The sequence below is a fragment of the Mus caroli genome, unplaced genomic scaffold (assembly GCF_978045245.1).
Source record: "Mus caroli unplaced genomic scaffold, Mus_caroli_1 scaffold_4, whole genome shotgun sequence".
Lineage (NCBI taxonomy): Eukaryota > Metazoa > Chordata > Mammalia > Rodentia > Muridae > Mus > Mus caroli.
This window is the reverse complement of record NW_028227259.1, coordinates 15,872,002-15,885,251: the sequence shown is the minus strand read 5'-3', so window position 1 is coordinate 15,885,251 and position 13,250 is coordinate 15,872,002. Positions and strand designations below refer to the sequence as shown.

The 13,250-nt window shown below is 36.7% G+C and overlaps 1 protein-coding gene across 1 annotated transcript in view; it reads left to right on the top strand.

The window, feature by feature from the left end:
- The window catches only part of Sema3a (semaphorin 3A), a 502,602-nt gene that overhangs the window by 341,486 nt on the left and 147,866 nt on the right, over window positions 1–13,250 (top strand). Inside the window, exon 6 of the mRNA XM_021162357.2 lies at window positions 3,497–3,559. Within this exon, the coding sequence (XP_021018016.1) occupies window positions 3,497–3,559 (63 nt within the window). The remainder of the gene's footprint in view (window positions 1–3,496; window positions 3,560–13,250) is intronic.

Genomic DNA, 13,250 nt, shown 5'->3' with positions numbered 1-13,250 from the left:
ATTAAGATACATATTCACAAAACATTGCAGTTCAAATATGATATATTTTATAGTAAAAATGAGACACTAAATCATAACCTGAGTATGTTTAATCTGATTTTTTTTAAAAGGGTCATTTCTAAATGTCCACAGATGATGACCATATAATGATTAAATGTGTCTTTCAAAGACTTTTTTTTTATTAATTATTCCATTTGTTTCCATCTCAAATGATATTCCATTTCCCGGTTACATCCCCCCCCCACTAATCCCCCATCCCCCATCCAACGCCCCCCTCCTCTTTGCCTCTATGAGAATGCTCCACCACCCAACCACACTCTACTGTCCTACCACTCCAGCATCCCCCTATTCTGAGGCATCAAGGGCCTCCCCTCCTGTTGTTGTCAGACAAGGCCATCCTCTGCTACATATGAATCTGCAGACATGGATCCTTCCAGTTACACTCCTGGGTTGGTGGTCTAGACTCTGGGAAAACTGGGTGATCATGCCATTCTATTTTGTTCTTCCAAAGGAGATGCAATCCCTCTCAGCTCTTCCAGTCTTTCTGCCAGCTCTCCCATCAGGTTCTCTGAGCTCAGTCCCAGCATCCACTTCTGCATTGGTCAGTTACTCACAAGAACTCCTCAGGAACCACCACACTAAGTTCCTGTCAGCAAGGGCCTCTTGACCACAGCAACAGTATTAGGTTTGGTGTCTGCAGACATGGTTGATCTCCATGGTAGTCCATGGCTGGCCCCTCCTTCAGTCTCTGTTACATTTTTTTTCCTAATGCTTCCTTTGGACAAGAACATTTCTGGGTTAAAAACTTTGGGATGGGGTGGGTGACCCCATCCCTTGACCAGGAGCTGTGTTTTTATCTACTGGAGGTGGTCTCAACAGGTTCTGTCTTCCCCTTCTCTGCACATTTCCACTAAAGTCATCCCTGTTGGTTCCTAGAAGCTTCATGTTTCCCTGATGTCTGGGACCCTCCAGTGGCTATCCCCTGTTCATCACCCCCCCACACATATTTTTATTCGATTTCCTGACCCTCTGTACCTCTCTCACATCTCCTCCAGTTCCTGATACTGCCACACGTATTTTCTCCCCTTACTTTCTCCCTCCATGGCCCCTCTCACAATCAACGTTTAAATGTTCAAACAATAAGAAATTTTGTGTTTATATCTTATACAAAGAAACCATTCTTTAGTAAGTGAAGTAGAAACTTAGAACATTTGCTATTTTAACTTTAGGATATCATATTTGTCAAAATGATGAGGGTAACTTGTGTTGTTTTTTAAACTTCATATGTATGGAGGTAGAGAGATGATAGATAGATAGATGATAGATAGATAGATAGATAGATAGATAGATAGATAGATAGAGATATGCCCACATACTACCTCTAATCATGTAAACTTTATATTTAATACTTTCTTTTAGACACATGTTGTAAACTATGCAATGAAACAAATTGTGTCTGGATTTTAAAAGAACCAAATGAGCACATCAAAATGCTAGAACTTTGTAAGTGAGATAGATCGAAGTGCTTTATGGGCAAGCATGACAACCTGCGTTCTGTTTACAGCATCCACTTAAAGGGCCAGGAACATAGAATAGTCCTGTAATTGTAGCTCTTGGGAGGTTGAAACAAGGGGAACAAGAAACCTGCTGGTCAGCCAGTCTAGGCAAATCTATGAGCTCATGGTTCACTAACGTTACAGTAAAAATAAAAGAGAGCAATTACGAAATATACCCAACATTAGCTTCTAGAGTCCACACTTCTGCATACACATCTTCACATCTTCACATGTAAAGTAGATCATGAAATACCTTAAATAATGGAGTCAGAAACTAAGACATATGTAGTTAACTAGTTTTTGAGTAAAGAAAAATTAAAATGTAATAAGATTATAAAATTACTAATATTTGACAGAAGTGAAAAACACAAAACTAATAATTGCTTAGAAAAAACAATTAAGAACTAGAAAAATTTTTAAAAATGTGTCTTCTAAAATCTATTTGTTCTAAAATCAATATATATATATGTATGAATAAAATGTTTTAATTTTAGCACAACTTAGCTAGAAGTTCATTATGACATTCAATTAATCTTAGTTTATGGTTGGACAGAGAAACATTATATCTTATCCTAAACCACTGTGAACTTCAAATTTAAAAGATAAAACTCCCTGACCTCAATTGCCAACTTGAAGACAGATGGCCATGGGATTCTCCTCTAAATGTCAAGGTTCAGAGTGGTGTTCATTCATAAACATGATCAATGAACTATTTCTGAATGTCTTCAGTATGTGACTACATTATGTGAAACAGGTTTTAGCTCAGTTTTAATTTAGGCCCACAAACACGTATGTGCAGAAAATCACCTAGAAGAGAACACAGTAAGAGCTTAATAATAAAAAATGATGAGTTACCCATTCTATTCTTAAACATCATATTTGTTATATGAACTTGAAATGCATTTCTCAATGAATCATATGTTATTTCAATGACTTCTAAATTCTTGTATATAAGAATGCTGCACTTGGGCTTCCAATTCCCTGAGTTGAAATCTCCATCTTTACCTGAGCTTGTGACCATTTACAGTGAATTATATTGAGGCTTCAGATGAATGGCAATCCATCATCCTGAGGCTAAAAGCTTTCTAGCACACATAAATAATAAGCTGCCACTGACTCGGGATTTTTATTTAATGTATGACATTTCCCCCTGGATATTAACAAATATAACTCGAAGAGAAAACTGTTGAAGAAGTAGTACATTGTTTTGTCCAGTGGAGAAAAGACCTGTTAAAATTAAAACCCATGGAAAATTTTTGAGACTTGGCACTTGGAAGCTATTATGCTAAATTTTGGATGAGAGTATTTATATTGCTATTATAGAGAAAATGTATTCAAATGCCTAAGCCACCATCAGTAGCATCGTGGTTCTTCTACTTTGTCTGGATTCATAATAAATGAAAGTCCTTGGAAGTCTTTCAGCTTCCCAAGTACTGGGATTGTAGCTAATAAACACCATGCCCAGTCAAAGAAGCAATTTTTCAGAACTATATTTTTTCTTTGTTTCCACTTTCATCATCTCAAAACATATGATGTTACTTTTAAATATTTCTTATTTTCATTTAGAGAGAAAAAGAAGGCAAACACGATAGAGATTACTTCATGTGCTGTACTTTCCAAACATTAAGGTCTCGCGCTTCATTGCCATGCTAGAGTTTGGTTCAGCAATTCCTCCCGCACTGACCTGCTCACAGCTATGAATGCCTTAATAGATTTCCAACTCTAATTTCATACACTGCAAAAAATAGTTTATAGATGGAGAATGCATGACCTTAGTATATAGATGCATTAGCTATTGTTAAAAGAGACTCAAATTTGAAAGATTCCTGCATATAATACTTCTTTCCCTAAGCTGTGCCTAATAATTACAAAAGATTATACAGTACTAAATATCTTGGCAAATTTAATTGCATAAAAATATGATTCTTCTGTGTCTTTAGATTGTGTGGCCAGTATCTTATACCAGGAGAGATGAATGCAAATGGGCTGGAAAAGATATCCTGGTAAGAATTAATCTGCTAACTTATTTTAGTAATTTCTTAAGTAATTTACTACTATGTGATCTCTTCTCTCATATGCTTATGAACACCATTTTTTTTTGTTGTGGTGGATCTCATCACTGGAAGAGTAAGTGATATTGTTCAATTATAGAAATATAATTTTATAAAAAGAAAGCAGGTAATGATAATAATTTCTTTGATGGTTTATGTGTGAAGACAATAATTAACAAAATGCAACATTGTATCATACATGCCTATATTACATGGCAAATCATTTGTACAGGGAGAGTTAAATATGTTAATTCATATTGGTTCCTCTTGAACAATAATGTGTCCCAAGCTCATCACTATGAAATTACCTTTTTTTCTTTTTACATATTATATTTTGTTTTTCTTTCTTTTATCTTTCTTTTACATTTTGTTACTAGTTTTTCTATCCTCTTTATTTTTCAAATAGATACTAAGAATTAACTATGTAACTTGCAGTATCCTAGACACTATGGTGTCAAACACAATTTATGCAATGCTATAATGGATTTATCATTCATCAATTGGTAAATAACTTTTATAAAAAGTTTCCTCTGGTAAACTTGATAACCAAGTATGCAATAGGTTAGAAGTAAATCTTAAATCTGAACAAACCATAAAAACAGTTCAACTTTATTAGTAAATAGATTACTATAATTTAATTATAACATATATACTCTGTTTTATGCCTTATCAATATTTCAGGAAATCTGAAACACAAAATTATATCTGAAGCTTTTGTCTATTTTAAATATTAACATTTAGAAGAAATTCATCTTGTGTGTTTCCAATATCCAGGTCTAAGCAGATGTTATCAAAAGGCAATCTGATTGTTAAACCCTCCCTAAAATGTAGACTTGAATTCATTGGTAAAAAAATGGCTCTCTCAGTTAATAACATAGACGCTGCTAAAAGAAGGTAGATTGAGGAACAAAAGGCATAGAAATTCCCAAACCTGGTATATCTAATTATCAATAGCAACTAGAAGTCTGCCACTCTAAATTACCTGCTAAACACAGGCAGTATAATAAAAATCAATCATGAGACTATTTAAAGTTGCTGAGCCCTACTAGATTGGATTTGTAGATGGGTAGAAAAAACAGATTCCAATAAAAATACAAGGACAAGTAGAGATTTACAGCCAAGAAGTGGGGTGAGGTTTGGTGTGAATTACCATGATAAAATGCCTAGGATTTAGAGAATTCTGGTTAATGAGTTCAAAGGATTGGTTTGGAGGACAACTCAGGGTGATAAGCCCAGCAATTTTAGGGTAGTGAAGTTGGTGAGATATTAGAAGCCAGGGATGTTCTAAATTGCCAGAATCATTTTGCTAAAGCTGGACAATTCAGGGATGCACATAGAAACCTTGAATGTGCTATTCAGAGAAATCTGGCTGGAGCTGGATCAGAAGTCAGAGTGTGCAGTTATATACTACAATATTCCATTTTATTAGACCAGCAAATAAAGTAATTCAGAATACACATTTAAAACCGATCATTAAAAATCTTTCAAACATTTTAATTTTATGTAATAATTGAACATAAAAGAAAATGTTTCTGTTTCTTTCTTTATTAGTAGATATTTTCTTTATTTACATTTCAAATGGTATCCCCTTCCATGGTCCCCTCCCCCCTTCCCAGAAGCCCCCTATCCCATTCTCCCTCCCACAACTTCTATGAGGGGGTTCCTCCACCCACCCACCCACTTCCACCTCCCCATCCTCAATTCCCCTACACTAGAGCATCTATGGATCCTTCATAGGACTAAGGATCTCTCCTCATGTTGATGCATGACAAGGCCATCATCTGCTACATATGTAGCTGGAGCCATATGCACTCCTTTGTTGATGGCTTAGTCCCTGGGAGCTCTTGGGAGAGGATGCTGGTTAATATTGTTCTTTCTATGTGGTTGCAAACCCCTTCAACTCTTTCAGTCCTTTCTCTAACTCCTCTATTGGGGATCCCACATACAGTTCAATGGTTGGATGAGAGCATTCACTTCTGTATTTGTAAGGCTCTGACAGGGCCTCTCAGGAGACAGCCATATCAGTCTCCTTTCAGCATGCACTTCTTGGTATCCCCACTAGTGTCTGGAATTGGTAACTGTATATGGGCTGAATCCCCATATGAGACAGTCTCTAGAAGGCCTTTCCTTCAGTCTCTGCTCTACACTTTATCTCCATATTTGCTTCTGTATTTTGTCTTCCTTCTAAGAAGGACCGAAGCACCCACACTTTGATCTTCCTTCTTCTTGAACTTCAGGTGGCCTGTGAATTGTATCTTGGTTATTTGGAGATTTTGGGTTAATATCTTCTTATCACTGAGTGCATACCATGTGTTTTCTTTTGTGATTGGGTTATCTCACTCAGGATGATATTTTCTAGTCTATCCATTTGCCTAAGAATTTCATGAATTCATCTATTTTGATAGCTGAGTAGTACCCCATTGTTTAAATGTACCACATTTTCTGTATCCATTCCTCTGTTGAAGGACATCTGGGTTCTTTTCAGCTTCTGGCTATTATAGCTGCTATAAACATAGTGGAGCATATATCCTTATTACATGTTGGAGCATCTTCTGGGTATATGCCCAGGAGTGGTAAATCTGGGTCATCAAGTAATACTATGTACAATTTTCTGAGGAACTGTCAGTCTAATTTCCAGAGTGGTTGTACTAACTTGCAATCCACCAGCAATGGAAGAGTGTCCTTCTTTCTCCACATCAAATGTTTCTTTGGAATGAGAAGATGAATCTTTTGCTAAGGTGCCTACCATGCAAGCAGGGAACCCAAAGAAAAATCTTGGAGTGGCAGAGTTCTCCGGGAATCCTAGCCTATGAATGTGCAGATTCTTGGAGCTCACTGGACAGCTCGCTTAACAAAATTTATGAGCTTCAGGTTCAGTGAGAGATCCTGTACCAAACAAGAAAGGTGGAGAGCAAATACAGGAAAGACAGTGATGTGGATCTCTGTCTCCATCCTTCCTGTGTACAAGTACCCACATGTGAGCATAACTGAACACACACATGCACACATGCACATTAACGAAGAATCTCAACACACACCAACACCACAAGCAAAAACAGGAGCAGGATGATAATATCTTTGATACCAATAGAAAAATTTAGATTTGAATCATTTCACTAAAACAGAAATGACTAAAAGTTGTGCTGGACCAGTGTTGTACTTTTCTGGACTCATGGAGACATTGATTTCAACAAAAATCAGGATTCCTGGAACAGTAAAAGAGGTATGGGTGGACTCATTATGAGACGTTTGTTATTAAAAAAAAAAATCAATGCTGAATGCTGAGCAAAATTGATGTCTTTTTATTATTGTTGAATAATAAAATCTCTGTTGATCACAGCAAAGTTATGCTGCTATTAATTTGGTTTTGTCAAAACAGTGATGGTAATAATGATACTTGTCTAACAAGTTACCTAAATTTTGTACTAAATGCAATGACCATGTATTGAGTACATGCAATTACGTGACTGAATCAGAATATTCAGATGCCATGATACACAAATATTCTATTGAGCTTATGTGGTTTCCAAATTATTCATCTCAATGCTAGTTTTAGAGCACTCTTTCCACCCCTCCATATCTCTCTCTTCCTCCCTCCTCCTCCTCCTCTTCCTTCTTCTTCTTCTTCTTCTTCTTCTTCTTCTTCTTCTTCTTCTTCTTCTTCTTCTTCTTCTTCTTCTTCTTCTTCTTCTCTCTCTCTCTCTCTCTCTCTCTCTCTCTCTAACATCTGAGATTAGGTTTCTGGCAGACATGCAGGTTGTTCAACTACTACAAAAATCTCATGTCCTTACTGTGTCCTGATATGTAATATAATCTTAAATTGGTAAGTGCATCCCTAGGAAAGCAACTTCAGATATTCAAAATTCATTACAAATGTTATGAATGCTATAGAACTAAAATGAATCAAAGAATTAATGTTTGGCATTGTCTGTGTCGGATATATGATGTGGATGGCCCCAGATTGTATGGTAGAGATAGATACATTAAGGTCTACATTCTCTAGAGTTAACAGTAGTACATGGTGGCCTAATGATAGAAAATCAATGTAGGAACATCACATTGTGAGTGTGTACTTTCATATTTCTTTATGTTATAGTAGACAATTTTCATTCAAATCCTTTATTCTCTCTAGTAACTTTTATTTAAGAAAATAAAAAAACCAATGGTTTTATTTCAATGAAATGTTATTACCTTAACATTAAAGTATATCCTATATTATTCTTCTGTTTAATGCATCTGGCTCTTTAATACTGACTTTCCTTATGCAGATATTGAAAGTACAGTTGATGCATTGAAAATTTATTTAAATTGATTTTTTTCATTGGTTAGCCTCCTTGGGCACGATTTCAATGTACACACTTCTTATTGGATACCTTAATATTTTTTGGTTTTAGGCTTTAATTTACATATCCACTTCTCAATCTTTTTTCTTTACATGTGACTTTGAGATAAAGATTGAAGGACTTGTTAAAATTTGTAATATTCTTTCTTGATAAGCATGATCAAGCACAATTACTATTTTAAGATATAATTTAAATAAACTAATCTGAAAGAAAGAGTGAGAGGAAAAGTATATTTCATTCAATACCTGATTTATGCAGTAACACCAGGGTAGTTTCATGGAAATCCTGTACTCTATCTTAAGTAACTAGTGATCAGTGGGGATTTATGGGCAGGGATTCTTTTCAAAGTGCTCTTGTGATGCTGGAAACCACAAGAATGAAGCATGGGGGCGTGCAACCATCAGGACTTCAAGACAGAACAGTAATCACAATAAAAATTGACCTTTCACATTTACAAGAATAGTAAACTATAATTTCCATGTGAGAGCTCTCTGGTTTCTACAGTGTGGGTCACCCTTTCCTGTTCCTTGCTTCCACAACTCCCTTGGAAATAAAGGATCTAGAAACAAATCATCTTGAGAAAGCCCTGTCCTCTCAGGACTCAGTTAGTGTAAGAATGCAGCAGGCAGAGTGAGACAAAACCAGCAAGTATTATTATAAACCTGGAGAATGGATCACTTTTAAAGTAGCCAAGAGAGTGCTTTAGTTCTGTGTCTCAGAAATTGCATCCTCATCCAGAGGTAGCCACATGTCATGATGTTGAACCTGCATAGTTTCTGCCTCTGGCTATAACCTCATTTGGGGAAGGAACCACCTCCCTATTCTCTTGTGAATTTGGGAAGATCCAACCCATCATTACTCTGTGCCAATACACAACATTTATTAATAGCAAGTATTGCCGAGTAAAGGCTGTGGTAAAGAGGCAATCAGTCCCCTCCCCCTTCCTCTCTCTCTCCCTCTCTCTCTCTCTCTCTCTCTCTCTCTCTCTCTCTCTCTCTCTCTCTCTCTCTCTCTCTCTCTCACACACACACACACACACACACACACACACACAGTGGGATATGTTGCCATTCATCTTCTAGTAAAAGACATTTCTAACAACATTAATCTGAGGGGTATTTTTTGTTGTGAAAAAATGAATCAGTTTATAAAGCATGCTGTCTTGTTAATTAATACACTCTTTGCTTGATGTGTCAGTGTTAAATTTAGAACTTCTGTGGTATTTTCGTTAGAGGTATGAAGGGCTTATCACCTTTACTATCTATTTGCTAGAGAAATGCTGGAAAATACGTATTTTATATTAGAAAGGTAATTTGATGACAAAAGTGAAATATGATCTGTACAATTTGACTGCCTGCTACTCTCCCTTGCTGATATTCCCAAGGCTCTGAATCCCCCTGAGTTATTCTCAGTACATTTTTTGTGGTGGCTTAGCTTCCTTGACCATGGTTTGCAAATGCAAAATGAATTTGTGCTAAGCTGGTAAAAGAATCTGTTTTGAATCAATAGCTCTCTGAATCCTCTTTGTTTATCCTACTAACCCATCTCTCTTTGCACTGTTTCAATAAAACCAAATGGCAACCGTATGACTGCTAGAAATATTTTGAGCATCATTGGAAATCAAAATTTCAACCATCTGAGAGAAACCAAAAGGAGCAGATTCTCAGAATTCTTTTCCAGATACTTTTCAGAGAGCAGCGTTATGCACCTGAACCTTAGAACTCCATAGTTTTAAGGAGTTTGTTTTCCTGTTCTTAAATGTTATGACCATAGAAAGTTATAGTGTACAATAACATCTCGATCAAAAGGACTCATATTCCATGAATTTAGCAGCATTAATTTTTGACAAGTAACCCAATTTTACTCACACTTGTTTCATACATGTCAAAAGTTGCATGCCAACCATTAAATTGTATTTAATATCTCAAAGTTCAAAGATGCCATTAACCTTCAGGGTTTTTGGTTGGTTGGTTGGTCTTAGGAATTTCAAAGCTTCGTATTAATTTGCAAGTGAGGTAGAGTTGTTGCTGTTTTTCAAATTTTGGAGCTTACAAAAATCAAATGTTCACTGACTGTCAAAACTTGTAAATCTATATTTGTATCACATTTCTGTCTGAGCAGTAGCATCATCAACTACTTATGTCACAGATTATTGTCAATTGTGGTTTTGTTGTTTGTTTGTTTGTTTGCTTGCTTGCTTTTTTGAGACAGGGTTTCTCTGTATAGCCCTGGCTGTCCTGGAACTCACTTTGTAGACCAGGCTAGCCTCAAACTCAGAAATCCGCCTGCCTCTGCCTCCCAAGTGCTGGGATTAAAGGCGTGCTCAACCACCGCCAGGCTGTCAATTGTGTTTTTGTAGTTAAGAGTAATCTAAAATTAATTATTCCCCAGAAGCCACTGGCTGGCTTCAAACAGCCTTGAAAAGCAGAGGTCTTCTCTGGAGGCTGAGGCTTGTGTGTGGAGTGACTGGATAGTGACCTACCATCTCATTCAACCCAAAGGCATCTTAACACACCCAGATTTAAATATTAAAATTTATTTTACTATAACTCCTCTGGTATAAAGCCATGTACTTTAGGCAGTAGTTACCTGGTCCTCTATTCACTGCCACAAACTGTACAATTCAAGCTGCTATTACACGGCTATTGCATCCAGTGAGTAATAAGGCCATTATGTCTGACCCAGTAGCCACGTGCTTTTGCAAGTATCCATAAAACCTTAGCAGGATAACTTGCTTAAAGTAGATTAGGCCTGATACTTTATAATTGTTGCTAATATTGAATGTGGTTCTTATTGACAATGAAGATGATCTTGCAGTAGATAGTGTATGTCCAAATATGGTTCCTGGTGAAAGATGACTACAATCAGGCAGCTAACAAAGGTTGAATGCAGACCAGAAAAGCTTTTGTCTCATTAAATGAAACAGACTTAAGTGTAGATTTTATATTCCTCTGAGGGATGTGCACATTACTATTGAGAGAAATACTGCATTATCTGAATTTACAGATTCAACATTCGTGACTGCAAAAACTGTGAGTTTTCTGAATACCTGATATTGATCGCAGCACATTTTATTAGAGTAATCGGGGACTGGTGACACCGACAATGTTTCCTTTCTGAGTATATTTGTGTACATGGTTGCGTATGGGTGTACATACATGTCAGTGGGAGCCACAGAATGACTTTCTATTTCTTGGTCAGTCACAATCCAATATATTTTTCTGAGACATAATCTGAATTTAATCCATTTGCCTAAGCTGGCTGGTGAGTGAGCCCAGAGTTTTTCCTGCTTTTTATTCTCCAGAAGCTACCACCATACCCAACGATTCACATAGGTTGCAGAGATCCAAATGTAGCCTCTCATGATTAAGCAGTCCAAACCTCATAAATGCATGCTTGTTTTAGAAGTCATTAGGAAACTCAGTGTCCTGTGTCAGGTACAAGATGTACAACAAGTGCTATTGAACCTTTAGATTTATTTTGGATGTTATTCAACTTTCGAATTGCCATTTGAATTTTTAAGCAAAATAAAATGATAAACATTTCTACATCAACCCAGACCAGCCGTCATATGTAAGAATTGACATTTGTAATTATTGTAAGGGACTTTAACTTTACTTGCAAAATAATACCATCAATCCAAAAAGGATTTTAAAATTCGATCATCTTGAGAAATTTCAAGTATATTTTTAAGTGGCCCAAAAGAAGGTTGGCACTAGCTTAAGAATTATTATTGATATCTGGCTGGAACAGAGCAAGGTAATTCACTTTAAGGTAGAGTAAGCCATTCTGCATGAATTATTAGCTCAGTCTCAGGCAATTCCAGAGAGAGGGTTTCCTATCTCATAGTGAGAAGTCCACAGAGTCCCCCTCACCTGGAACTCTCATAGCCATCACTGATATATTCTGTTGCCAATGATGTATATTAATGCATATCTACTTACTTTTGTGGATAAACTGACCATGATGCTATAGATTTAGCCTTGAATTTAGGAATATTTTCTTACAGATGATAAACTCTGTCTGAAGAATATGCTATCATCAGCTTTTGACTGTTTTTAACTTTAATTTGATTCAAAAGGGAACAATAAGATAAATAGCCATTATATCTACAAAATATCATGAAAATTTCCCAAAGTTCTTTAGCATCATTTAATGTCAGTGTTGATGTGCAGCTTTTGATGAGAGCTGGGGAAGGAGAGAGGATGCAAACATGATTTTATTTAGAAAATGTGATTACTAGTACCAGAGAATGTTAACTTTTCTTTATTATGTTAAAATAAGAACAATGGTAAAAATTCTCAGTAATCTTGATTTAGGTGCTGAATATATTAAATATTTTTATTCTTTTTTTTATTAGATATTTTCTTATTTACATTTCAAATATTATCCCCTTTCCTGGTTTCCCTATCACCTCCTCTCTCCCCCTGCTCACCATCCTACCCACTCCTGCTTCCTGGCCCAGGCATTCCCCTACACTGGGGCATAGAACCTTCACAGGACCAATGTCCTCTCCTCCCATTAATGACCGACTAGGCCATCATCTGCTACATATGCAGCTAGAGCCATGAGTCCTACCATGTGTATTCTTTGGTTGGTGGTTTAGTCCCAGAAGCTCTGGGGGTACTGGTTAATTCATATTGTTGTTCTGCCTATGGGGTTGCAAACCCCTTCAGCTGCTTGGGAACTTTCTCTAACTCCTTCATTGGGGACCCTGTGCTCTAGCCAATGGATGGCTGTGAGCATCCACTTCTGTATTTGTCAGGCACGGGCCAAACCTCTCAGTAGACAGCTATATCAGACTCCTGTCAGCAAACACTTGTTGGCATCCATAATAGTGTCTAGGTTTGGTAACTGTATATGGGATGGATCCCCAGGTGGGACAGTCTCTGTACAGTCATTCCTTCAGTCTCTGCTCTATACTTTGTCTCTGTAACTCCTTCCATGTGTATTTTGTTCCCCCTTCTAAGAATAATCAAAGTATCCACACTTTGGTCTTCCTTCTTCTTGAGTTTCATGTGGTTTCTGAATTGTATCTTGGGTACTCTGAGCTTCTGGGCTAATATTCACTTATCAGTGAGTGCATATCATGTGTGCTCTTTTGTGATTGAGTTACCTTACTCAAGATGATATCCTCCAAATTCATCCATTTGCCTAAGAATTTCATAAATACATTGTTTTTGATAGCTGCATAGTACTCCATTGTGTAAATGTACCACATTTTCTGTATCCATAATGTATATTATGGATAGCTTTAATATATACCGTACTGTATGTTACATATAGATTATATTTATGCA